We start from the raw sequence: 25,720 nt of genomic DNA, 5'->3' as shown, positions 1-25,720 counted from the left end.
GTAGCCATCACATAAAGGAGAGGAAGGCGTGTATTGTAGCCATCACATAAGGAGAGGAAGGCGTGTATTGTAGCCATCACATAAAGGAGAGGAAGGCGTGTATTGTAGCCATCACATAAAGGAGAGGAAGGCGTGTATTGTAGCCATCACATAAAGGAGAGGAAGGCGTGTATTGTAGCCATCACATAAAGGAGAGGAAGGCGTGTATTGTAGCCATCACATAGAGAGGAAGGCGTGTATTGTAGCCATCACATAAAGGAGAGGAAGGCGTGTATTGTAGCCATCACATAAAGGAGAGGAAGGCGTGTATTGTAGCCATCACATAAAGGAGAGGAAGGCGTGTATTGTAGCCATCACATAAAGGAGAGGAAGGCGTGTATTGTAGCCATCACATAAAGGAGAGGAAGGCGTGTATTGTAGCCATCACATAAAGGAGAGGAAGGCGTGTATTGTAGCCATCACATAAAGGAGAGGAAGGCGTGTATTGTAGCCATCACATAAAGGAGAGGAAGGCGTGTATTGTAGCCATCACATAAAGGAGAGGAAGGCGTGTATTGTAGCCATCACATAAAGGAGAGGAAGGCGTGTATTGTAGCCATCACATAAAGGAGAGGAAGGCGTGTATTGTAGCCATCACATAAAGGAGAGGAAGGCGTGTATTGTAGCCATCACATAAAGGAGAGGAAGGCGTGTATTGTAGCCATCACATAAGGAGAGGAAGGCGTGTATTGTAGCCACCACATAAAGGAGAGGAAGGCGTGTATTGTAGCCATCACATAAAGGAGAGGAAGGCGTGTATTGTAGCCACCACATAAAGGAGAGGAAGGCGTGTATTGTAGCCATCACATAAAGGAGAGGAAGGCGTGTATTGTAGCCATCACATAAGGAGAGGAAGGCGTGTATTGTAGCCACCACATAAAGGAGAGGAAGGCGTGTATTGTAGCCACCACATAAAGGAGAGGAAGGCGTGTATTGTAGCCATCACATAAAGGAGAGGAAGGCGTGTATTGTAGCCATCACATAAAGAGAGAGGAAGGAGTGTATTGTAGCCATCACATAAAGGAGAGGAAGGCGTGTATTGTAGCCATCACATAAAGGAGAGGAAGGCGTGTATTGTAGCCATCACATAAAGGAGAGGAAGGCGTGTATTGTAGCCATCACATAAAGGAGAGGAAGGCGTGTATTGTAGCCATCACATAAAGGAGAGGAAGGCGTGTATTGTAGCCATCACATAAAGGAGAGGAAGGCGTGTATTGTAGCCATCACATAAAGGAGAGGAAGGCGTGTATTGTAGCCATCACATAAAGAGAGAACAGCAGGGAAGACGTTAGAAGACATCAATCAGTCAGTGAGCTGCAGCAGCACGTTTAAAAACAATAGTTCAAAGGCTGCCAGCAGGGAAGTTAGAGATTCAGGGTGAAATTAGCTGAAGTGAAACAAAGCAGAGAGGTGAGTCAGAAGATAGAATCATTTAGCATGAACTGTCCTTGTGGACGGACAGCAGAGGGAGAAGCAGATAGACAGTCTGCTACTAAGCATCATGGTTAATTAGTTTAAAGCCAGCGACAGAAAGTCCAGTATTCTCCTGGTGGTTTTCTATGGAGTTGTGGTGCGGTAGCATTAGTGGTCGTCACTCTGAGACCTTATTCAGTACAGTGACCTAACAGAGGAGGGAGGAACTCTACTCTAGACTGACAGTGACCTAACAGAGGAAGGAGGAACTCTACTCTAGACTGACAGTGACCTAACAGAGGAAGGAGGAACTCTACTCTAGACTGGCAGTGACCTAACAGAGGAAGGAGGAACTCTACTCTAGACTGGCAGTGACCTAACAGAGGAAGGAGGAACTCTACTCTAGACTGGCAGTGACCTAACAGAGGAAGGAGGAACTCTACTCTAGACTGACAGTGACCTAACAGAGGAAGGAGGTACTCTACTCTAGACTGACAGTGACCTAACAGAGGAAGGAGGAACTCTACTCTAGACTGACAGTGACCTAACAGAGGAAGGAGGAACTCTACTCTAGACTGACAGTGACCTAACAGAGGAAGGAGGAACTCTACTCTAGACTGACAGTGACCTAACAGAGGAGGGAGGAACTCTACTCTAGACTGGCAGTGACCTAACAGAGGAAGGAGGAACTCTACTCTAGACTGACAGTGACCTAACAGAGGAAGGAGGTACTCTACTCTAGACTGACAGTGACCTAACAGAGGAAGGAGGAACTCTACTCTAGACTGACAGTGACCTAACAGAGGAAGGAGGAACTCTACTCTAGACTGGCAGTGACCTAACAGAGGAAGGAGGAACTCTACTCTAGACTGACAGTTGGCCTTGTAATGAACCTCAACTATAACTGAGTCCCAGGCCCATCCCTCTATTCAAGGTTGTCCTTGAGTGGGTGAGGAGCTAAATTGAGGGGTTAAGGGTTAATTAGACCCTCTGAAAGCCAATTTTAGATTTTTTTATTTAACCTTTAACCTGCCGCCCCTACACTCTAACCACTAGGCTACCTGCCGCCCCTACACTCTAACCACTAGGCTACCTGCCGCCCCTCCACTCTAATCACTAGGCTACCTGCCGTCCCTCCACTCTAACCACTAGGCTACCTGCCGTCCCTCCACTCTAACCACTAGGCTACCTGCCGTCCCTCCACTCTAACCACTAGGCTACCTGCCGTCCCTCCACTCTAACCACTAGGCTACCTGCCGCCCCTACACTCTAACCAGTAGGCTACCTGCCGTCCCTACACTCTAACCACTAGACTACCTGCCGTCCCTCCACTCTAACCACTAGGCTACCTGCCGTCCCTCCACTCTAACCACTAGACTACCTGCCGTCCCTCCACTCTAACCACTAGGCTACCTGCCGCCCCTTGGACTGAGCCAGGATGGTTTGGGATCAGGGTTATGGCTCTCTATGACCCCATGATGACCAATAGACTCCAGGGGTGAACATCAAGGCTCATGTGGTCAACCTTGTCTGACCCTGTAGTCTTCTGGACCAACCTCTCCCCTGACCATAATATCAGGAGGTTTAATGACTACTATCTGACCCTGTAGTCTTCTGGACCAACCTCTCCCCTGACCATAATATCAGGAGGTTTAATGACTACTATCTGACCCTGTAGTCTTCTGGACCAACCTCTCCCCTGACCATAATATCAGGAGGTTTAATGACTACTATCTGACCCTGTAGTCTTCTGGACCAACCTCTCCCCTGACCATAATATCAGGAGGTTTAATGACTACTATCTGACCCTGTCGTCTTCTGGACCAACCTCTCCCCTGACCATAATATCAGAAGGTTTAATGACTACTATCTGACCCTGTAGTCTTCTGGACCAACCTCTCCCCTGACCATAATATCAGGAGGTTTAATGACTACTATCTGACCCTGTCGTCTCCTGGACCAACCTCTCCCCTGACCATAATATCAGGAGGTTTAATGACTACTATCTGACCCTGTCGTCTTCTGGACCAACCTCTCCCCTGACCATAATATCAGGAGGTTTAATGACTACTATCTGACCCTGTCGTCTTCTGGACCAACCTCTCCCCTGACCATAATATCAGGAGGTTTAATGACTACTATCTGACCCTGTCGTCTTCTGGACCAACCTCTCCCCTGACCATAATATCAGGAGGTTTAATGACTACTATCTGACCCTGTCGTCTTCTGGACCAACCTCTCCCCTGACCATAATATCAGGAGGTTTAATGACTACTATCTGACCCTGTCGTCTTCTGGACCAACCTCTCCCCTGACCATAATATCAGGAGGTTTAATGACTACTATCTGACCCTGTAGTCTTCTGGACCAACCTCTCCCCTGACCATAATATCAGGAGGTTTAATGACTACTATCTGACCATGTAGTCTTCTGGACCAACCTCTCCCCTGACCATAATATCAGGAGGTTTAATGACTACTATCTGACCCTGTCGTCTTCTGGACCAACCTCTCCCCTGACCATAATATCAGGAGGTTTAATGACTACTATCTGACCATGTAGTCTTCTGGACCAACCTCTCCCCTGACCATAATATCAGGAGGTTTAATGACTACTATCTGACCCTGTAGTCTTCTGGACCAACCTCTCCCCTGACCATAATATCAGGAGGTTTAATGACTACTATCTGACCCTGTAGTCTTCTGGACCAACCTCTCCACTGACCATAATATCAGGAGGTTTAATGACTACTATCTGACCCTGTAGTCTTCTGGACCAACCTCTCCCCTGACCATAATATCAGGAGGTTTAATGACTACTATCTGACCCTGTCGTCTTCTGGACCAACCTCTCCCCTGACCATAATATCAGGAGGTTTAATGACTACTATCTGACCCTGTCGTCTTCTGGACCAACCTCTCCCCTGACCATAATATCAGGAGGTTTAATGACTACTATCTGACCCTGTCGTCTTCTGGACCAACCTCTCCCCTGACCATAATATCAGGAGGTTTAATGACTACTATCTGACCCTGTCGTCTTCTGGACCAACCTCTCCCCTGACCATAATATCAGGAGGTTTAATGACTACTATCTGACCCTGTCGTCTTCTGGACCAACCTCTCCCCTGACCATAATATCAGGAGGTTTAATGACTACTATCTGCCCCTGTCGTCTTCTGGACCAACCTCTCCCCTGACCATAATATCAGGAGGTTTAATGACTACTATCTGACCATGTAGTCTTCTGGACCAACCTCTCCCCTGACCATAATATCAGGAGGTTTAATGACTACTATCTGACCCTGTAGTCTTCTGGACCAACCTCTCCACTGACCATAATATCAGGAGGTTTAATGACTACTATCTGACCCTGTCGTCTTCTGGACCAACCTCTCCCCTGACCATAATATCAGGAGGTTTAATGACTACTATCTGACCCTGTAGTCTTCTGGACCAACCTCTCCCCTGACCATAATATCAGGAGGTTTAATGACTACTATACCAGCAGTATAATATCCTCAATCATCTAGAAAGCGTATCCACACCCAGACAGATGAGTTTTTACAGAAGAGTTTGATCAAGGCTTATGTACTGTTACCAAAGAGGAAGTCAGAGAGGAAGTCAGAGAGGAAGTCAGAGAGGAAGTCAGAGATGAAGTCAGGGAGGAAGTCAGGGAGGAAGTCAGAGAGGAGCTCAGAGAGGAAGTCAGAGAGGAAGTCAGAGAGGAAGTCAGAGAGGCTTGGATGGAAACTGTATCTGTAGCTGACTGAGTAAATAGAAGTGGATGTGTGTTCAATGTGTGTTCAGCTGATCAGACGGATGAATCATCTGTCTACCCAGGACTCTGGTAGTTCAGCTGAGGTACTGACAGGACTGGTCTGTAGAACAGCCAGCCCAGTACTGACCTCCCCCAGGACTCTGGTAGTTCAGCTGAGGTACTGACAGGACTGGTCTGTAGAACAGCCAGCCCAGTACTGACCTCCCCCAAGCCCCTCTCCTCAGGAGCAGGGTATCCTAGCAACCTGGGATGGCTACTATCTCTCACATATGATGTATAAGGAGGTCAAAGGCCACTTGAGGACCCATCGATCATAATATATTTATTGTTGACGTATACAGTTAGCCTGGGACAGGACACTGCCTTAAACTAAACTGTCCATTCGCTTCCACAAGGTATGGAGGTTTAATCTCAGGGTATAGAATCCAGTGTACAGATAGTAGGGTCTTACCACTTGGTAGTGTAGTGTAGTGTAGTATAGTGTAGTGTAGTGCAGTCTTACCTGCGGTAGTGTCTCCTGGGGCATGGGTGATGGTGACTTGGAGGTGTCTGGCTGGGAGATGAATCCTGAGTCGTGGGAGGACATGGAGGACAGTCGTGCCGCGGCCTGCTGGGGCAGGGTGGAGCTACGGTAGCCGTAGTGGGAGGAGCAGGAGGAGGAGGAGGGGGAGTGAGAGTGGGATGTGCCGCTGGAGCGAGAGTCACTACTGTTTACGCTGTTCAGACTGCTGTTAGGGTGAGACGGGTGGAGAGACAGACAGACAGGTGGAGAGACAGACAGGTGGAGAGACAGACAGGTGGAGAGACAGACAGACAGGTGGAGAGACAGACAGACAGGTGGAGAGAGAGACAGGTAGAGAGACAGACAGACAGGTGGAGAGACAGACAGACAGGTGGAGAGACAGACAGACAGGTGGAGAGACAGACAGACAGACAGACAGGTGGAGAGAAAGACAGGTAGAGAGACAGACAGACAGGTGGAGAGACAGACAGACAGGTGGAGAGACAGACAGACAGGTGGAGAGACAGACAGACAGGTGGAGAGACAGACAGACGAGTGGACAGACAGACAGACAGACGGACGGACGGACGGACAGACAGACAGACAGACAGACAGACAGACAGACAGACAGACAGACAGACAGACAGACAGACAGACAGACAGACAGACAGACAGACAGACAGACAGACAGACAGACAGACAGACAGACAGACAGACAGACAGACAGACAGACAGACAGACAGACAGACAGACAGACAGACAGACAGACAGACAGACAGACAGACAGACAGACAGACAGACAGACAGACAGACAGACAGACAGACAGACAGACAGACAGACAGACAGACAGACAGACAGACAGACAGAGACAGACATGTGGAGAGACAGACGGGTGGAGAGAGAGACAGACAGGTAGAGAGACAGACAGGGGAACAGGCAGGAGGGTGAGAGACAGACACAGGGAGACAGACAGACAGTGAATGGGTTAACACTCCAAACCAATGCAGCAGGCAGTGACCGTGAACAAACCAGTCAAATTAAAACAACCAGGCATGAAATCATAATAAACGTTACCACAATATACACATATCAACGTCTATCATGCTCAGTGCAACTACAAGCAAGTTGGACTGTGGTCGCGATACAGACATGTGCCTTTATGGTTGGGTCCATTGACCGACCATCAACAGTGACATTTTAACGAGGATCTGTGGATCCTTCAACTTGAATTAAATCATGTAAACAAACTGAAACGCATCCCAAGATGAAAACAAGGCGTCACAGTGTTTTACAAACTGAAACGCATCCCAAGATGAAAACAAGGCGTCACATCACAGTGTTTTACAAACTGAAACGCATCCCAAGATGAAAACAAGGCGTCACATCACAGTGTTTTACAAACTGAAACGCATCCCAAGATGAAAACAAGGCGTCACAGTGTTTTACAAACTGAAACGCATCCCAAGATGAAAACAAGGCGTCACAGTGTTTTACAAACTGAAACGCATCCCAAGATGAAAACAAGGCGTCAGAGCACAGTGTTTTACAAACTGAAACGCATCCCAAGATGAAAACAAGGCATCACAGTGTTTTACAAACTGAAACGCATCCCAAGATGAAAACAAGGCATCACAGTGTTTTACAAACTGAAACGCATCCCAAGATGAAAACAAGGCATCACAGTGTTTTACAAACTGAAACGCATCCCAAGATGAAAACAAGGCATCACAGTGTTTTACAAACTGAAACGCATCCCAAGATGAAAACAAGGCGTCACAGTGTTTTACAAACTGAAACGCATCCCAAGATGAAAACAAGGCATCACAGTGTTTTACAAACTGAAACGCATCCCAAGATGAAAACAAGGCATCACAGTGTTTTACAAACTGAAACGCATCCCAAGATGAAAACAAGGCGTCACATCACAGTGTTTTACAAACTGAAACGCATCCCAAGATGAAAACAAGGCGTCACAGTGTTTTACAAACTGAAACGCATCCCAAGATGAAAACAAGGCGTCACAGCACAGTGTTTTACAAACTGAAACGCATCCCAAGATGAAAACAAGGCGTCACATCACAGTGTTTTACAAACTGAAACGCATCCCAAGATGAAAACAAGGCATCACAGTGTTTTACAAACTGAAACGCATCCCAAGATGAAAACAAGGCGTCACAGTGTTTTACAAACTGAAACGCATCCCAAGATGAAAACAAGGCGTCACATCACAGTGTTTTACAAACTGAAACGCATCCCAAGATGAAAACAAGGCATCACAGTGTTTTACAAACTGAAACGCATCCCAAGATGAAAACAAGGCGTCACAGTGTTTTACAAACTGAAACGCATCCCAAGATGAAAACAAGGCGTCAGAGCACAGTGTTTTACAAACTGAAACGCATCCCAAGATGAAAACAAGGCATCACAGTGTTTTACAAACTGAAACGCATCCCAAGATGAAAACAAGGCGTCACAGCACAGTGTTTTACAAACTGAAACGCATCCCAAGATGAAAACAAGGCGTCACAGTGTATTACAAACTGAAACGCATCCCAAGATGAAAACAAGACATCACAGTGTTTTACAAACTGAAACGCATCCCAAGATGAAAACAAGGCGTCACAGTGTTTTACAAACTGAAACGCATCCCAAGATGAAAACAAGACATCACAGTGTTTTACAAACTGAAACGCATCCCAAGATGAAAACAAGGCGTCAGAGCACAGTGTTTTACAAACTGAAACGCATCCCAAGATGAAAACAAGGCATCACAGTGTTTTACAAACTGAAACGCATCCCAAGATGAAAACAAGGCATCACAGTGTTTTACAAACTGAAACGCATCCCAAGATGAAAACAAGGCGTCACAGTGTTTTACAAACTGAAACGCATCCCAAGATGAAAACAAGACATCACAGTGTTTTACAAACTGAAACGCATCCCAAGATGAAAACAAGGCGTCACATCACAGTGTTTTACAAACTGAAACGCATCCCAAGATGAAAACAAGGCGTCACAGTGTTTTACAAACTGAAACGCATCCCAAGATGAAAACAAGGCGTCACAGTGTTTTACAAACTGAAACGCATCCCAAGATGAAAACAAGGCGTCACATCACAGTGTTTTACAAACTGAAACGCATCCCAAGATGAAAACAAGGCGTCACAGTGTTTTACAAACTGAAACGCATCCCAAGATGAAAACAAGGCATCACAGTGTTTTACAAACTGAAACGCATCCCAAGATGAAAACAAGGCATCACAGTGTTTTACAAACTGAAACGCATCCCAAGATGAAAACAAGGCATCACAGTGTTTTACAAACTGAAACGCATCCCAAGATGAAAACAAGGCGTCACATCACAGTGTTTTACAAACTGAAACGCATCCCAAGATGAAAACAAGGCATCACAGTGTTTTACAAACTGAAACGCATCCCAAGATGAAAACAAGGCATCACAGTGTTTTACAAACTGAAACGCATCCCAAGATGAAAACAAGGCATCACAGTGTTTTACAAACTGAAACGCATCCCAAGATGAAAACAAGGCGTCACATCACAGTGTTTTACAAACTGAAACGCATCCCAAGATGAAAACAAGGCATCACAGTGTTTTACAAACTGAAACGCATCCCAAGATGAAAACAAGGCATCACAGTGTTTTACAAACTGAAACGCATCCCAAGATGAAAACAAGGCGTCACATCACAGTGTTTTACAAACTGAAACGCATCCCAAGATGAAAACAAGGCATCACAGTGTTTTACAAACTGAAACGCATCCCAAGATGAAAACAAGGCGTCACAGTGTTTTACAAACTGAAACGCATCCCAAGATGAAAACAAGGCGTCACATCACAGTGTTTTACAAACTGAAACGCATCCCAAGATGAAAACAAGGCGTCACAGTGTTTTACAAACTGAAACGCATCCCAAGATGAAAACAAGGCGTCACAGTGTTTTACAAACTGAAACGCATCCCAAGATGAAAACAAGGCGTCACAGTGTTTTACAAACTGAAACACATCCCAAGATGAAAACAAGGCGTCACATCACAGTGTTTTACAAACTGAAACGCATCCCAAGATGAAAACAAGGCGTCACAGTGTTTTACAAACTGAAACGCATCCCAAGATGAAAACAAGGCGTCACAGTGTTTTACAAACTGAAACGCATCCCAAGATGAAAACAAGGCGTCACAGTGTTTTACAAACTGAAACGCATCCCAAGATGAAAACAAGGCGTCACATCACAGTGTTTTACAAACCAAACCAGCGTGACGACAACAACACCCATGTATAGGAGGACACGAGGTGGAGGCGGAATTATGAGTCATATTCTATTGAAACAGCTGGAACGATCGTGTGAAATTACAATGACATTTAAAATTGAAATCTATACATTCATAACACACGCAATGATATATTTACAAGTCTGGGTGAAATGAATGAACTATTTTCAATTCCCCCAGGAAACAAGTAGGTGAAAAGATTAGGCAGTAATACGACGTCCCAACAGGCTGCAGTTCCTCTACCCACCACTGGGGGGCAGGGCCTGTCTTCTTCAGGGCGTCTAAGAGTAGGATCAGGTCCCCACTGCCTATATAATCTTATTCAATATGTAAAATGTAGGCAAAACTGATCCTAGATCGGATCTCTGTGTGAATATGGGTCTAGGGTTGTTTTTCAGTTCAGTTAAAGATGAAACATTCAGGATGTGATCTGGTTCTGGTCCAAGACACCACTACATACTGGGACTACTAGAGATGACCCATTTCCATATGAAGGTTCTGAACAGGCCCCCCAGCATAGATAAAGGTGCCAAACTTGCAGTTCTGGTCCTAGGACACCTACCTGCACATACTGGACTTCCTGGACCTAGTGGTGCTGGGGGAGGAGGGAGGAGTCTGATAGGACCAGTTATAGTCAGAGCCCTTCAGATCCAGAATCACCTGACAGGACAGAACAACAATGACAGATCAGTGTCTGAGGAGGAAACACATGGGACAGATATGAAATGGAACCCTATAGTCTGAGGAGGAAACACATGGGACAGATATGAAATGGAACCCTATAGTCTCAGGAGGAAACACATGGGACAGATATGAAATGGAACCCTATAGTCTGAGGAGGAAACACATGGGACAGATATGAAATGGAACCCTATAGTCTGAGGAGGAAACACATGGGACAGATATGAAATGGAACCCTATAGTCTCAGGAGGAAACACATGGGACAGATATGAAATGGAACCCTATAGTCTCAGGAGGAAACACATGGGACAGATCTGAAATGGAACCCTATAGTCTCAGGAGGAAACACATGGGACAGATATGAAATGGAACCCTATAGTCTCAGGAGGAAACACATGGGACAGATATGAAATGGAACCCTATAGTCTCAGGAGGAAACACATGGGACAGATATGAAATGGAACCCTATAGTCTGAGGAGGAAACACATGGGACAGATATGAAATGGAACCCTATAGTCTCAGGAGGAAACACATGGGACAGATATGAAATGGAACCCTATAGTCTCAGGAGGAAACACATGGGACAGATATGAAATGGAACCCTATAGTCTCAGGAGGAAACACATGGGACAGATATGAAATGGAACCCTATAGTCTCAGGAGGAAACACATGGGACAGATCTGAAATGGAACCCTATAGTCTGAGGAGGAAACACATGGGACAGATATGAAATGGAACCCTATAGTCTCAGGAGGAAACACATGGGACAGATATGAAATGGAACCCTATAGTCTCAGGAGGAAACACATGGGACAGATATGAAATGGAACCCTATAGTCTCAGGAGGAAACACATGGGACAGATATGAAATGGAACCCTATAGTCTCAGGAGGAAACACATGGGACAGATATGAAATGGAACCCTATAGTCTCAGGAGGAAACACATGGGACAGATATGAAATGGAACCCTATAGTCTCAGGAGGAAACACATGGGACAGATATGAAATGGAACCCTATAGTCTAAGGAGGAAACACATGGGACAGATATGAAATGGAACCCTATAGTCTCAGGAGGAAACACATGGGACAGATATGAAATGGAACCCTATAGTCTCAGGAGGAAACACATGGGACAGATATGAAATGGAACCCTATAGTCTCAGGAGGAAACACATGGGACAGATATGAAATGGAACCCTATAGTCTCAGGAGGAAACACATGGGACAGATATGAAATGGAACCCTATAGTCTCAGGAGGAAACACATGGGACAGATATGAAATGGAACCCTATAGTCTCAGGAGGAAACACATGGGACAGATATGAAATGGAACCTATAGTCTCAGGAGGAAACACATGGGACAGATATGAAATGGAACCCTATAGTCTCAGGAGGAAACACATGGGACAGATATGAAATGGAACCCTATAGTCTGAGGAGGAAACACATGGGACAGATATGAAATGGAACCCTATAGTCTCAGGAGGAAACACATGGGACAGATATGAAATGGAACCCTATAGTCTCAGGAGGAAACACATGGGACAGATATGAAATGGAACCCTATAGTCTCAGGAGGAAACACATGGGACAGATATGAAATGGAACCCTATAGTCTCAGGAGGAAACACATGGGCCAGATATGAGTAAGGGTCAGGGTTAGGGTCAGGGATACGGTCAGGGTCAGGGTCAGGGTCAGGGTTAGGGTCAGGGTTAGGGTCAGGGTCAGGGTCAGGGATACGGTCAGGGTCAGGGACACGGTCAGGGTCAGGGATAGGGATACGGTCAGGGTCAGGGATACGGTCAGGGTCAAAGATACGGTCAGGGTCAGGGTCAGGGATAGGGATACGGTCAGGGTCAGGGACACGGTCAGGGTCAGGGATACGGTCAGGGTCAGGGTCAGGGATACGGTCAGGGTCAGGGTCAGGGATACGGTCAGGGTCAGGGATACGGTCAGGGTCAGGGATACGGTCAGGGTCAGGGTCAAGGATACGGTCAGGGTCAGGGATACGGTCAGGGATACGGTCAGGGTCAGGGTCAGGGATACGGTCAGGGTCAAAGATACGGTCAGGGTCAGGGATACAGTCAGGGATACAGTCAGGGTCAGGGATACGGTCAGGGTCAGGGATACAGTCAGGGATACAGTCAGGGTCAGGGATACAGTCAGGGATACAGTCAGGGTCAGGGATACGGTCAGGGTCAGGGATACGGTCAGGGTCAAGGATACAGTCAGGGTCAGGGATAGGGTCAGGGTCAGGGATACGGTCAGAGTCAGGGATACGGTCAGGGTCAAGGATACAGTCAGGGTCAGGGATACAGTCAGGGTCAGGGATACAGTCAGGGTCAGGGATACGGTCAGGGTCAGGGATACGGTCAGGGTCAGGGATACAGTCAGGGTCAGGGATAGGGATACGGTCAGGGTCAAAGATACGGTCAGGGTCAGGGATACAGTCAGGGTCAGGGATACAGTCAGGGTCAGGGATACAGTCAGGGTCAGGGATACAGTCAGGGTCAGGGATACAGTCAGGGTCAGGGATACGGTCAGGGTCAGGGATACAGTCAGGGTCAGGGATACAGTCAGGGTCAGGGATACAGTCAGGGTCAGGGATAGGGATACAGTCAGGGTCAGGGTCAGGGATACGGTCAGGGTCAGGGATACGGTCAGGGTCAGGGATACGGTCAGGGTCAAAGATACGGTCAGGGTCAGGGATACGGTCAGGGTCAGGGATACAGTCAGGGTCAGGGATACGGTCAGGGTCAGGGATACAGTCAGGGATACAGTCAGGGTCAGGGATACAGTCAGGGATACAGTCAGGGTCAAAGATACGGTCAGGGTCAGGGATACGGTCAGGGTCAGGGATACAGTCAGGGTCAGGGATAGGGATACGGTCAGGGTCAGGGATACAGTCAGGGTCAGGGATAGGGATACGGTCAGGGTCAGGGATACAGTCAGGGTCAGGGATACGGTCAGGGATAGGGATACGGTCAGGGTCAGGGATACAGTCAGGGATACAGTCAGGGTCAAAGATACGGTCAGGGTCAAAGATACGGTCAGGGTCAGGGATACGGTCAGGGTCAGGGATACGGTCAGGGTCAGGGATACAGTCAGGGATACAGTCAGGGATACAGTCAGGGTCAAAGATACGGTCAGGGTCAAAGATACGGTCAGGGTCAGGGATACGGTCAGGGTCAGGGATACAGTCAGGGATACAGTCAGGGTCAGGGTCAGGGATACGGTCAGGGATAGGGATACAGTCAGGGTCAGGGATAGGGATACAGTCAGGGTCAGGGTCAGGGTCAGGGATACAGTCAGGGTCAGGGATACAGTCAGGGATACAGTCAGGGTCAGGGATACGGTCAGGGTCAGGGATACGGTCAGGGATACGGTCAGGGTCAGGGATACAGTCAGGGTCAGGGATAGGGATACAGTCAGGGATACAGTCAGGGTCAGGGATAGGGATACGGTCAGGGATACGGTCAGGGTCAGGGATACGGTCAGGGTCAGGGATACGGTCAGGGATACGGTCAGGGTCAGGGATACGGTCAGGGTCAGGGATACGGTCAGGGTCAGGGATACGGTCAGGGATACAGTCAGGGTCAGGGATACGGTCAGGGTCAGGGATACGGTCAGGGTCAAAGATACGGTCAGGGTCAGGGATACGGTCAGGGTCAGGGATACAGTCAGGGTCAGGGATAGGGATACGGTCAGGGTCAAAGATACGGTCAGGGTCAGGGATACGGTCAGGGTCAGGGATACAGTCAGGGTCAGGGATACGGTCAGGGTCAGGGATACAGTCAGGGTCAGGGATACAGTCAGGGTCAGGGATACGGTCAGGGTCAGGGATACGGTCAGGGTCAGGGATACGGTCAGGGTCAGGGATACGGTCAGGGTCAGGGATACGGTCAGGGTCAAAGATACGGTCAGGGTCAGGGATAGGGATACGGTCAGGGTCAAAGATACGGTCAGGGTCAGGGATACGGTCAGGGTCAGGGATACGGTCAGGGTCAGGGATACGGTCAGGGTCAAAGATACGGTCAGGGTCAGGGATACGGTCAGGGTCAGGGATACGGTCAGGGATAGGGATACGGTCAGGGTCAAAGATACGGTCAGGGTCAGGGATACGGTCAGGGTCAAAGATACGGTCAGGGTCAGGGATACGGTCAGGGTCAGGGATACGGTCAGGGATAGGGATACGGTCAGGGTCAAAGATACGGTCAGGGTCAGGGATACAGTCAGGGTCAGGGATACGGTCAGGGTCAGGGATACGGTCAGGGTCAGGGATACGGTCAGGGTCAGGGATACGGTCAGGGTCAGGGATACAGTCAGGGTCAGGGATAGGGATACAGTCAGGGTCAAAGATACGGTCAGGGTCAGGGATACAGTCAGGGTCAGGGATACGGTCAGGGTCAGGGATACGGTCAGGGTCAGGGATACGGTCAGGGTCAGGGATACGGTCAGGGTCAGGGATACAGTCAGGGTCAGGGATAGGGATACAGTCAGGGTCAAAGATACGGTCAGGGTCAGGGATACAGTCAGGGTCAGGGATACAGTCAGGGTCAGGGATACGGTCAGGGTCAAAGATACGGTCAGGGTCAGGGATACGGTCAGGGTCAGGGATACGGTCAGGGTCAGGGATACAGTCAGGGTCAGGGATACAGTCAGGGTCAGGGATACGGTCAGGGTCAGGGATACGGTCAGGGTCAGGGATACAGTCAGGGTCAGGGATACAGTCAGGGTCAGGGATACAGTCAGGGTCAGGGATACGGTCAGGGTCAGGGATACGGTCAGGGATACAGTCAGGGTCAGGGATACAGTCAGGGTCAGGGATACGGTCAGGGTCAGGGATACAGTCAGGGATAGGGATACGGTCAGGGTCAGGGATACGGTCAGGGTCAGGGATAGGGATACAGTCAGGGTCAAAGATACGGTCAGGGTCAGGGATAGGGATACAGTCAGGGTCAAAGATACGGTCAGGGTCAGGGATAGGGATACAGTCAGGGTCAGGGATAGGGATACAGTCAGGGTCAAAGATACGGTCAGGGTCAGGGATACGGTCAGGGTCAGGGATACGGTCAGGGTCAAAGATACGGTCAGGGTCAGGGATACAGTCAGGGTCAGGGATAGGGATACAGTCAGGGTCAAAGATACGGTCAGGGTCAGGGATACAGTCAGGGTCAGGGATACAGTCAGGGTCAGGGATAGGGATACGGTCAGGGTCAAAGATACGGTCAGGGTCAGGGATACGGTCAGGGTCAGGGATACAGTCAGGGTCAGGGATACGGTCAGGGTCAGGGATACGGTCAGGGTCAGGGATACGGTCAGGGTCAGGGATACGGTCAGGGTCAGGGATACGGTACCTGTTCGCTGGCGGGGGGCAGCTTGTGAGGGTCCATGGTCAGCATCTTGAGGTCGTCAGATATGGTCTGGAGGTGGGTGACCTCTCCTAGCATGGAGATCTCCTCATCCTGGAAGGATCACAATGTGTTTATTGATCCTGTATTTATCCAGGTGATGTCATTGATCATGGAGATGTCCTCGTCCTGCTCATACTGATCACAACAACAACAACAACATCTTAAACTGAAACGTCAGCAATGTGCTTCTTATGGAACATTTCCTCTGGGTGTTAATGAGGAACATTTCCTCTGGGTGTTAATGAGGAACATTTCCTCTGGGTGTTAATGAGGAACATTTCCTCTGGGTGTTAATGAGGAACATTTCCTCTGGGTGTTAATGAGGAACATTTCCTCTGGGTGTTAATGAGGAACATTTCCTCTGGGTGTTAATGAGGAACATTTCCTCTGGGTGTTAATGAGGAGCATTTCCTCTCGGTGTTAATGAGGAGCATTTCCTCTGGGTGTTAATGAGGAACATTTCCTCTGGGTGTTAATGAGGAGCATTTCCTCTGGGTGTTAATGAGGAGCATTTCCTCTGGGTGTTAATGAGGAACATTTCCTCTGGGTGTTAATGAAGAACATTTCCTCTGGGTGTTAATGAGGAGCATTTCCTCTCGGTGTTAATGAGGAGCATTTCCTCTGGGTGTTAATGAGGAACATTTCCTCTGGGTGTTAATGAGGAGCATTTCCTCTGGGTGTTAATGAGGAGCATTTCCTCTGGGTGTTAATGAAGAACATTTCCTCTGGGTGTTAATGAGGAACATTTCCTCTGGGTGTTAATGAGGAACATTTCCTCTGGGTGTTAATGAGGAACATTTCCTCTGGGTGTTAATGAGGAACATTTCCTCTGGGTGTTAATGAGGAACATTTCCTCTGGGTGTTAATGAGGAACATTTCCTCTCGGTGTTAATGAGGAGCATTTCCTCTCGGTGTTAATGAGGAGCATTTCCTCTGGGTGTTAATGAGGAACATTTCCTCTGGGTGTTAATGAGGAACATTTCCTCTCGGTGTTAATGAGGAGCATTTCCTCTCGGTGTTAATGAGGAGCATTTCCTCTGGGTGTTAATGAGGAGCATTTCCTCTGGGTGTTAATGAGGAGCATTTCCTCTGGGTGTTAATGAGGAACATTTCCTCTGGGTGTTAATGAGGAATATTTCCTCTGGGTGTTAATGAGGTACATTTCCTCTGGGTGTTAATGAGGTACATTTCCTCTGGGTGTTAGTGAGGTACATTTCCTCTGGGTGTTAGTGAGGTACATTTCCTCTGGGTGTTAGTGAGGAACATTTCCGCTGGGTGTTAGTGAGGAACATTTCCTCTGGGTGTTAATGAGGAACATTTCCTCTGGGTGTTAATGAGGAACATTTCCTCTGGGTGTTAATGAGGAACATTTCCTCTGGGTGTTAATGAGGAACATTTCCTCTGGGTGTTAATGAGGAACATTTCCTCTGGGTGTTAATGAGGAACATTTCCTCTGGGTGTTAATGAGGAGCATTTCCTCTGGGTGTTAATGAGGAACATTTCCTCTGGGTGTTAATGAGGAACATTTCCTCTGGGTGTTAATGAGGTACATTTCCTCTGGGTGTTAATGAGGAACATTTCCTCTGGGTGTTAATGAGGAACATTTCCTCTGGGTGTTAATGAGGACCATTTCCTCTGGGTGTTAATGAGGAACATTTCCTCTGGGTGTTAATGAGGAACATTTCCTCTGGGTGTTAATGAGGAACATTTCCTCTGGGTGTTAATGAGGAACATTTCCTCTGGGTGTTAATGAGGAACATTTCCTCTGGGTGTTAATGAGGAACATTTCCTCTGGGTGTTAATGAGGAACATTTCCTCTGGGTGTTAATGAGGAACATTTCCTCTGGGTGTTAATGAGGAACATTTCCTCTGGGTGTTAATGAGGAACATTTCCTCTGGGTGTTAATGAGGAACAGTATCTCCCATGGTGAGGCCCTACGGCTCTGTTCCGGTTTCTGTGTTTGTGTTGGTGCTGTGTGTAGTGCCAACGGACTCACCACCACGGCCTTAGCCTGACCTCTGACCTCTGTGTTGTGTGTGTTAGTGTGTATGTTATGTTATGACTCACCACCACGGCCTTAGCCTGACCTCTGACCTATGTGTTGTGCGTTAGTGTGTGTGTTATGTTATGACTCACCACGACAGGTCGTAGCCTGACCTCTGACCTCTGTGTTGTGCGTTAGTGTGTGTGTTATGTTATGACTCACCACCACAGCCTTAGCCTGACCTCTGACCTCTGTGTTGTGTGTTAGTGTGTGTGTTATGTTATGACTCACCACGACAGGTCGTAGCATGGAGACGAAGGTGCATAACCTGCTCCTCTCCTCGACGAGGGCCTTCCTGACGGCCTGTTTCTCCGTCTCCTCCAGCAGCAGGTATTTATCACTGACGTCCTGCATGGCACTGTTCAGCTGGGGCTGGACGTCTCCTCGACCTGGAACACACCGTTACTGTTAATATACCGCTACTACATTACACTGGGGGGCTCTTCACCACAGACCTGGGACTAATATGTATTTGAGGGTCCTTGCTTTAGCTTGGAGTCTGCTCTTTTGTGACTCTTCCATGTGCAATGTAGGTATGATGTATGACCTCTTAGAGGACAAAGGTCATGGTGTCATATCGTAACTTATCACTACTGGGCTTCTGTTTTTTTATCCTGTCCTTGAAGACTGGAAGACTATCCTCCCTGAGCTCTCTCTCTCCTTCGTCTGTCTCTGTCTCTCTCTCTCTCTCTTTCTCTCCCTCTCTCTCTCTCCTTCTCTCTCTCTTTCTCTCTCTCTTTCTCTCTCCTTCTCCTTCTCTCTCCCTCTCTCTCTCCTTCTCTCTCTCTTTCTCTCTCCTTCTCCTTCTCTCCTTCTCTCTCTTTCTCCTTCTCTCCTTCTCTCTCTTTCTCTCCCTCTCTCTCTCCTTCTGTTTCTCTGTTTCTCTCTCTATCTCTCTCCCTCCTGGACTCGGCCGAAGCAGCCAGCCACACCACCCAGGGGTATTATCTAACCTTTTGTCACCAGCCTCTCCCAGACCCCCATCAAGGTCACAACCAGGCAGGAAAATGTAAGTCAAATGTTTCTCAACAGTGAGGTTTTACCCTGAGGCTTTGTGGATGACAGCAACAGAATAGGCTGCTACTGTAAGTCAAACGTAGGACTGCATCGTTGTGCTTCAATGAGCAGTGAGAACGTAACTTGGGACATTTTGGGAAACTCAAGATTGTTCAGTAGTCGTTTAACAAAATGGATGGATGATATTTCCATACAGGAATCCAAACATTTCCCCTTTTGGTTTGGCTGCCGTTCCAGCGCTCTGAGAAATATGGGAGAAATGTTGTGTTTATAGAACTATTTAAACTTTTCTAGGATTTTGGGAAACGATCAGAGGAGATGAAGCGTGACCGGAACTGGAAACTCAAATTGACACCTTCAGTTAAAATTACTCTATACTTTTACATAAAAAACTAGGATCCAAGAAAAGCTTTTCACAAGATATATAATTACTCTGTGATTTCTATGAGAGCTGCCTGGACTCAGAAAAGTGCTCTCGTCAAAAAAGTCCATCCCTTGTTGGTGTTACCCTCTGACCATGGAATGCACCGTTTTTACACAGTGTTCAAGGCAGTCGGATGTTGGTGTGTGTGTGTGTGTGTGTGTGTGTGTGTGTGTGTGTGTGTGTGTGTGTGTGTGTGTGTGTGTGTGTCTGTGTGTGTTCTTGGTGAGCGTGTTATCCATAATGCTGGGTAATTACGAGCATGAAATGACAGCTTATGCTTGTTGTTAAAATGAGCTTTAGCTGCTGTTAGGTTAGTGTGTGTGTGTGTGTGTGTGTGTGTGTGTGTGTGTGTGTGTGTGTGTGTGTGTGTGTGTGTGTGTGTGTGTGTGTGTGTGTGTGTGTGTGTGTGTGTTTGTTATGTCTGTATCTCTGTGTCAATGACAAGGGACAGATTGCTGCTTCCTCTGCCTGAAGCCACAGACAACATACCAAACCATGCAGAAACATACCAAACCGAAACATAGCAAACCATACCGGAACATACCATACCATACCATACCATGCAGAAACATACCAAACCATGCAGAAACATACCATACCGAAACATAGCATACCATACCGAAACATACCATACCAAAACATACCATACCATACCGGAACATATCATACCATACCAAACCATACCGAAACATACCAAACCATATCGAAACATACCATACCAACCCATACCGAAACATACTATACCATACCAAACCATACCGAAACATACCATACCGAATAAATACTATACCATACCGAAACATACCATACCATACAATACCATACCGAAACATACCATACCAACCCATACCGAAACATACTATACCATACCATACGGAAACATACTATATTATACCATACGCAAACCATACCGAAACATACCATACCAACCCATACCATACCGAAACATACCATACCAAACCATACCATACCGAAACATACCAAACCATACCATACCTAAACATACCATACCAACCCAAACCATACCGAAACATACCATACCAACCCAAACCATACCGAAACATACCACACCAACCCATACCGAAACATACTATACCATACCCAAACCAAACCGAAACATACTATACCAAACCATACCGAACCATACCATACCGAAACATACCATACCAAACCATACCGAACCATACCATACCGAAACATACCATACCAAACCATACCGAACCATACCATACCGAAACATACCATACCAAACCATACCGAAACATACCATACCAACCCAAACCATACCAAACCAAAACATACCGAAACATACCATACCATACCAACCCAAACCATACCGAAACATACCATACCAAACCATTCCCGAAACATACCATACATACCGAAACATACTATACCATACCATACCGAAACATACCATACCATACCGAAACATACCATGCCATACCGAAACATACTATACCAACCCATACCATACCGAAACATACCAAACCAACCCAAACCATACCGAAACATACCATACCGAAACATACCAACCCAAACCATACCAAACCATAACATACCAAACCATACCGAAACATACCAAACCAAAATATACCCACACAAGACCCTATCGTGGGACAAACATTGGGACAGGAATGAATCTCTGACAATAATTCATTAGATAACATGCATCAGAAGTTCATGCTACTGCAATGCCTCAAACACAGTATCTAACAGTTGGTAGGAAGCCAGTGACCCTGTACACCCATTCCCTCCTCTGGCAGTGACCCTGTACACCCATTCCCTCCTCTGGCAGTGACCCTGTACACCCATTCCCTCCTCTCCCAGTGACCCTGTACACCCATTCCCTCCTCTCCCAGTGGCCCTGTACATCCATTCCCTCCTCTCCCAGTGGCCCTGTACACCCATTCCCTCCTCTCCCAGTGGCCCTGTACACCCATTCCCTCCTCTCCCAGTGACCCTGTACACCCATTCCCTCCTCTGGCAGTGACCCTGTACACCCATTCCCTCCTCTCCCAGTGACCCTGTACACCCATTCCCTCCTCTCCCAGTGACCCTGTACACCCATTCCCTCCTCTCCCAGTGACCCTGTACACCCATTCCCTCCTCTCCCAGTGACCCTGTACACCCATTCCCTCCTCTGGCAGAGCTTTCAGACTAGCCAGACAACATGGGCAGAGGGTTGGAGAGTTTATCACATTGGTTTGATAACAGACAGGGGAGGACAGGAGGAGGGAGTGAGACAGAGCAGAACAGACAGGACAGGGCTAGACAGGGTAGGACAGGAGGAGGGAGTGAGACAGAGCAGAACAGACAGGACAGGGCTAGACAGGGTAGGACAGGAGGAGGGAGTGAGACAGAGCAGAACAGATAGGACAGGGCTAGACAGGGGAGGACAGGAGGAGGGAGTGAGACAGAGAGCAGAACAGACAGGACAGGGCTAGACAGGGGAGGACAGGACAGGAGGAGGGAGTGAGACAGAGCAGAACAGACAGGACAGGGCTAGACAGGGTAGGACAGGACAGGAGGAGGGAGTGAGACAGAGAGCAGAACAGATAGGACAGGGCTAGACAGGGGAGGACAGGAGGAGGGAGTGAGACAGAGCAGAACAGACAGGACAGGGCTAGACAGGGGAGGACAGGAGGAGGGAGTGAGACAGAGAGCAGAACAGATAGGACAGGGCTAGACAGGGGAGGACAGGAGGAGGGAGTGAGACAGAGCAGAACAGACAGGACAGGGCTAGACAGGGGAGGACAGGACAGGAGGAGGGAGTGAGACAGAGAGCAGAACAGACAGGACAGGGCTAGACAGGGGAGGACAGGAGGAGGGAGTGAGACAGAGCAGAACAGACAGGACAGGGCTAGACAGGGGAGGACAGGAGGAGGGAGTGAGACAGAGCAGAACAGACAGGACAGGGCTAGACAGGGGAGGACAGGAGGAGGGAGTGAGACAGAGCAGAACAGACAGGACAGGGCTAGACAGGGGAGGACAGGAGGAGGGAGTGAGACAGAGAGCAGAACAGACAGGACAGGGCTAGACAGGGGAGGACAGGACAGGAGGAGGGAGTGAGACAGAGAGCAGAACAGACAGGACAGGGCTAGACAGGGGAGGACAGGACAGGAGGAGGGAGTGAGACAGAGAGCAGAACAGAAGGACAGGGCTAGACAGGGGAGGACAGGACAGGAGGAGGGAGTGAGACAGAGCAGAACAGACAGGACAGGGCTAGACAGGGGAGGACAGGACAGGAGGAGGGAGTGAGACAGAGCAGAACAGACAGGACAGGTTAACTCTCCCACTCAATTTGAGTCCTCCTATCATCGAATGTTGTATACTGAGTCATCGATAACACACACATGCCAGGGGCTAACTGAGGACTAAGAGACAGGAGAAACTACAGTCTCACTGTCAGACTGTGTTGTTCATCCAGGGGCTAACTGAGGACTAAGAGACAGGAGAAACTACAGTCTCACTGTCAGACTGTGTTGCTCATCCAGGGACTAACTGAGGACTAAGAGACAGGAGAAACTACAGTCTCACTGTCAGACTGTGTTGTTCATCCAGGGGCTAACTGAGGACTAAGAGACAGGAGAAACTACAGTCTCACTGTCAGACTGTGTTGTTCATCCAGGGGCCTACTGAGGACTAAGAGACAGGAGAAACTACAGTCTCACTGTCAGACTGTGTTGCTCATCCAGGGGCTAACTGAGGACTAAGAGACAGGATAAACTACAGTCTCACTGTCAGACTGTGTTGTTCATCCAGGGGCTAACTGAGGACTAAGAGACAGGAGAAACTACAGTCTCACTGTCAGACTGTGTTGTTCATCCAGGGGCTAACTGAGGACTAAGAGACAGGAGAAACTACAGTCTCACTGTCAGACTGTGTTGTTCATCCAGGGGCTAACTGAGGACTAAGAGACAGGAGAAACTACAGTCTCACTGTCAGACTGTGTTGCTCATCCAGGGGCTAACTGAGGACTAAGAGACAGGATAAACTACAGTCTCACTGTCAGACTGTGTTGTTCATCCAGGGGCCTACTGAGGACTAAGAGACAGGAGAAACTACAGTCTCACTGTCAGACTGTGTTGCTCATCCAGGGGCTAACTGAGGACTAAGAGACAGGATAAACTACAGTCTCACTGTCAGACTGTGTTGTTCATCCAGGGGCTAACTGAGGACTAAGAGACAGGAGAAACTACAGTCTCACTGTCAGACTGTGTTGTTCATCCAGGGGCTAACTGAGGACTAAGAGACAGGAGAAACTCATACTATCATTAGTTACAGCATGTGTGTCAATACTGGATGCCTTGGAGATATAGGTCAGTTACAGAAGGCAGCTTACAGGCTCTATAACTGATTAATAAGCACCGCCTGCTCTTCCATCAGATGAAACTAGGCCACAACTAGAGTGAACTACAGTATAGAATCATAAATATTAAACTAGAGTGAACTACAGTATAGAATCATAAATATTCAACTAGAGTGAACTACAGTATAGAATCATAAATATTAAACTAGAGTGAACTACAGTATAGAATCATAAATATTCAACTAGAGTGAATTCCAGTATAGAATCATAAATATTCAACTCGAGTGAACTACAGTATAGAATCATAAATATTAAACTAGAGTGAACTACAGTATAGAATCATAAATATTCAACTAGAGTGAACTACAGTATAGAATCATAAATATTAAACTAGAGTGAACTACAGTATAGAATCATAAATATTAAACTAGAGGGAACTACAGTATAGAATCATAAATATTAAACTAGAGTGAACTACAGTATAGAATCATAAATATTAAACTAGAGTGAACTACAGTATAGAATCATAAATATTCAACTAGAGTGAACTACGGTATAGAATCATAAATATTAAACTAGAGAGAACTCCCCTCATACGGTACAGCATAGAATCATAAATATTAAACTAGAGTGAACTACAGTATAGAATCATAAATATTCAACTAGAGAGTGAACTCCTTTCATACTATACAGTATGGAATCATAAATATTCAGTGAGAGGCTGCAGTTATAAGTCCATTCCCTCTCTGTTACTGTTAGCTCTGTACATTACCTCACTCTCCCTCCCTCCCTCCCTCCCTCCAAGTCTGAGATTATCCTCAGTCCCTTATCTTCATATGACTGATAAATGTCCCAGAATCCCAGTTGTCCCTCTAAGTCTGGGGCCTGTTGAAAACATCATACCAAACAACATAGGTTCCAGGTGAGTAGAGCATCCCTCCCTCCCTCCCTCCCTCCCTCCCTCCCTCCCTCCCTCCCTCCAAGGAAGACAACTAAAACACACACACACTACCGTTCAAAAGTTTGGGCTCACTTATAAATGTCCCTGTTCCTCTGTCCAGTGTCTGTGTTCTTTTGCTCATCTTAATCTTTTTATTTTTATTGGCCAGTCTGAGATATGGCCTTTTCTTTGCAACTCTGCCATAGAAGGCCAGCATCCCGGAGTCGCCTCTTCACTGTTGACTTTGAGACTGGTGTTTTGCGGGTACTATTTAATGAAGCTGCCAGTTGAGGACTTGTGAGGCGTCTGTTTCTCAAACTAGACATTCTAATGTACTTGTCCTCTTGCTCAGTTGTGCACCGGGGCCTCCCACTCGTTCTATTCTGGTTAGGGCCAGTTTGCGCTGTTCTGTGAAGGTAGTAGTACACAGCATTGTAGGAGATCTTCCGTTTCTTGGCAAATCCTCGCATGGAATAGCCTTCATTTCTCATAACAAGAATAGACTGACGAGTTTCAGAAGAAAGTTATTTGTTTCTGGCCATTTTGAGCCTGTAATCGAACACACAAATGCTGATGCTCCAGATACTCAACTAGTCTAAAGAAGGCCAGTTTTATTCTTTCTTTAATCAGAACAACAGTTTTCAGCTGTGCTAACATAATTGCAAAAGGGTTTTCTAATGATCAATTAGCCTTTTAAAATGATAAACTTGGATTAGCTAACACAACGTGCCATTGGAACACAGGAGTGATGGTTGCTGATAATGGGCCTCTGTACGCCTATGTAGATATTCCATAAAAAAATCTGTCGTTTCCAGCTACAATAGTCATTTACAACATTAACAATGTCTACACTGT

At 47.3% G+C, this 25,720-nt stretch overlaps 1 protein-coding gene across 6 annotated transcripts in view; it reads right to left on the bottom strand.

The window, feature by feature from the left end:
- The window catches only part of LOC120041942 (protein MTSS 1-like), a 60,851-nt gene that overhangs the window by 19,805 nt on the left and 15,326 nt on the right, over positions 1 to 25,720 (bottom strand). For 4 of the 6 annotated variants that reach the window (XM_038986810.1, XM_038986811.1, XM_038986814.1 and 1 more), the window contains exons 4-7: positions 18,404 to 18,561; positions 16,071 to 16,178; positions 10,588 to 10,685; positions 5,735 to 5,960 (exon numbers count right to left, since the gene is read on the bottom strand). In XM_038986810.1, the coding sequence (XP_038842738.1) occupies positions 5,735 to 5,960; positions 10,588 to 10,685; positions 16,071 to 16,178; positions 18,404 to 18,561 (590 nt within the window). The remainder of the gene's footprint in view (positions 1 to 5,734; positions 5,961 to 10,587; positions 10,686 to 16,070; positions 16,179 to 18,403; positions 18,562 to 25,720) is intronic. The other 2 variants (XM_038986812.1, XM_038986816.1) reach the window with 1 other exon arrangement.

This window comes from Salvelinus namaycush, unplaced genomic scaffold (genome assembly GCF_016432855.1).
Source record: "Salvelinus namaycush isolate Seneca unplaced genomic scaffold, SaNama_1.0 Scaffold583, whole genome shotgun sequence".
In the NCBI taxonomy this organism is placed as follows: Eukaryota; Metazoa; Chordata; class Actinopteri; order Salmoniformes; family Salmonidae; genus Salvelinus; species Salvelinus namaycush.
The sequence above is the reverse complement of the archived record's forward strand: the minus strand, read 5'-3'. Positions and strand labels throughout refer to the sequence as shown.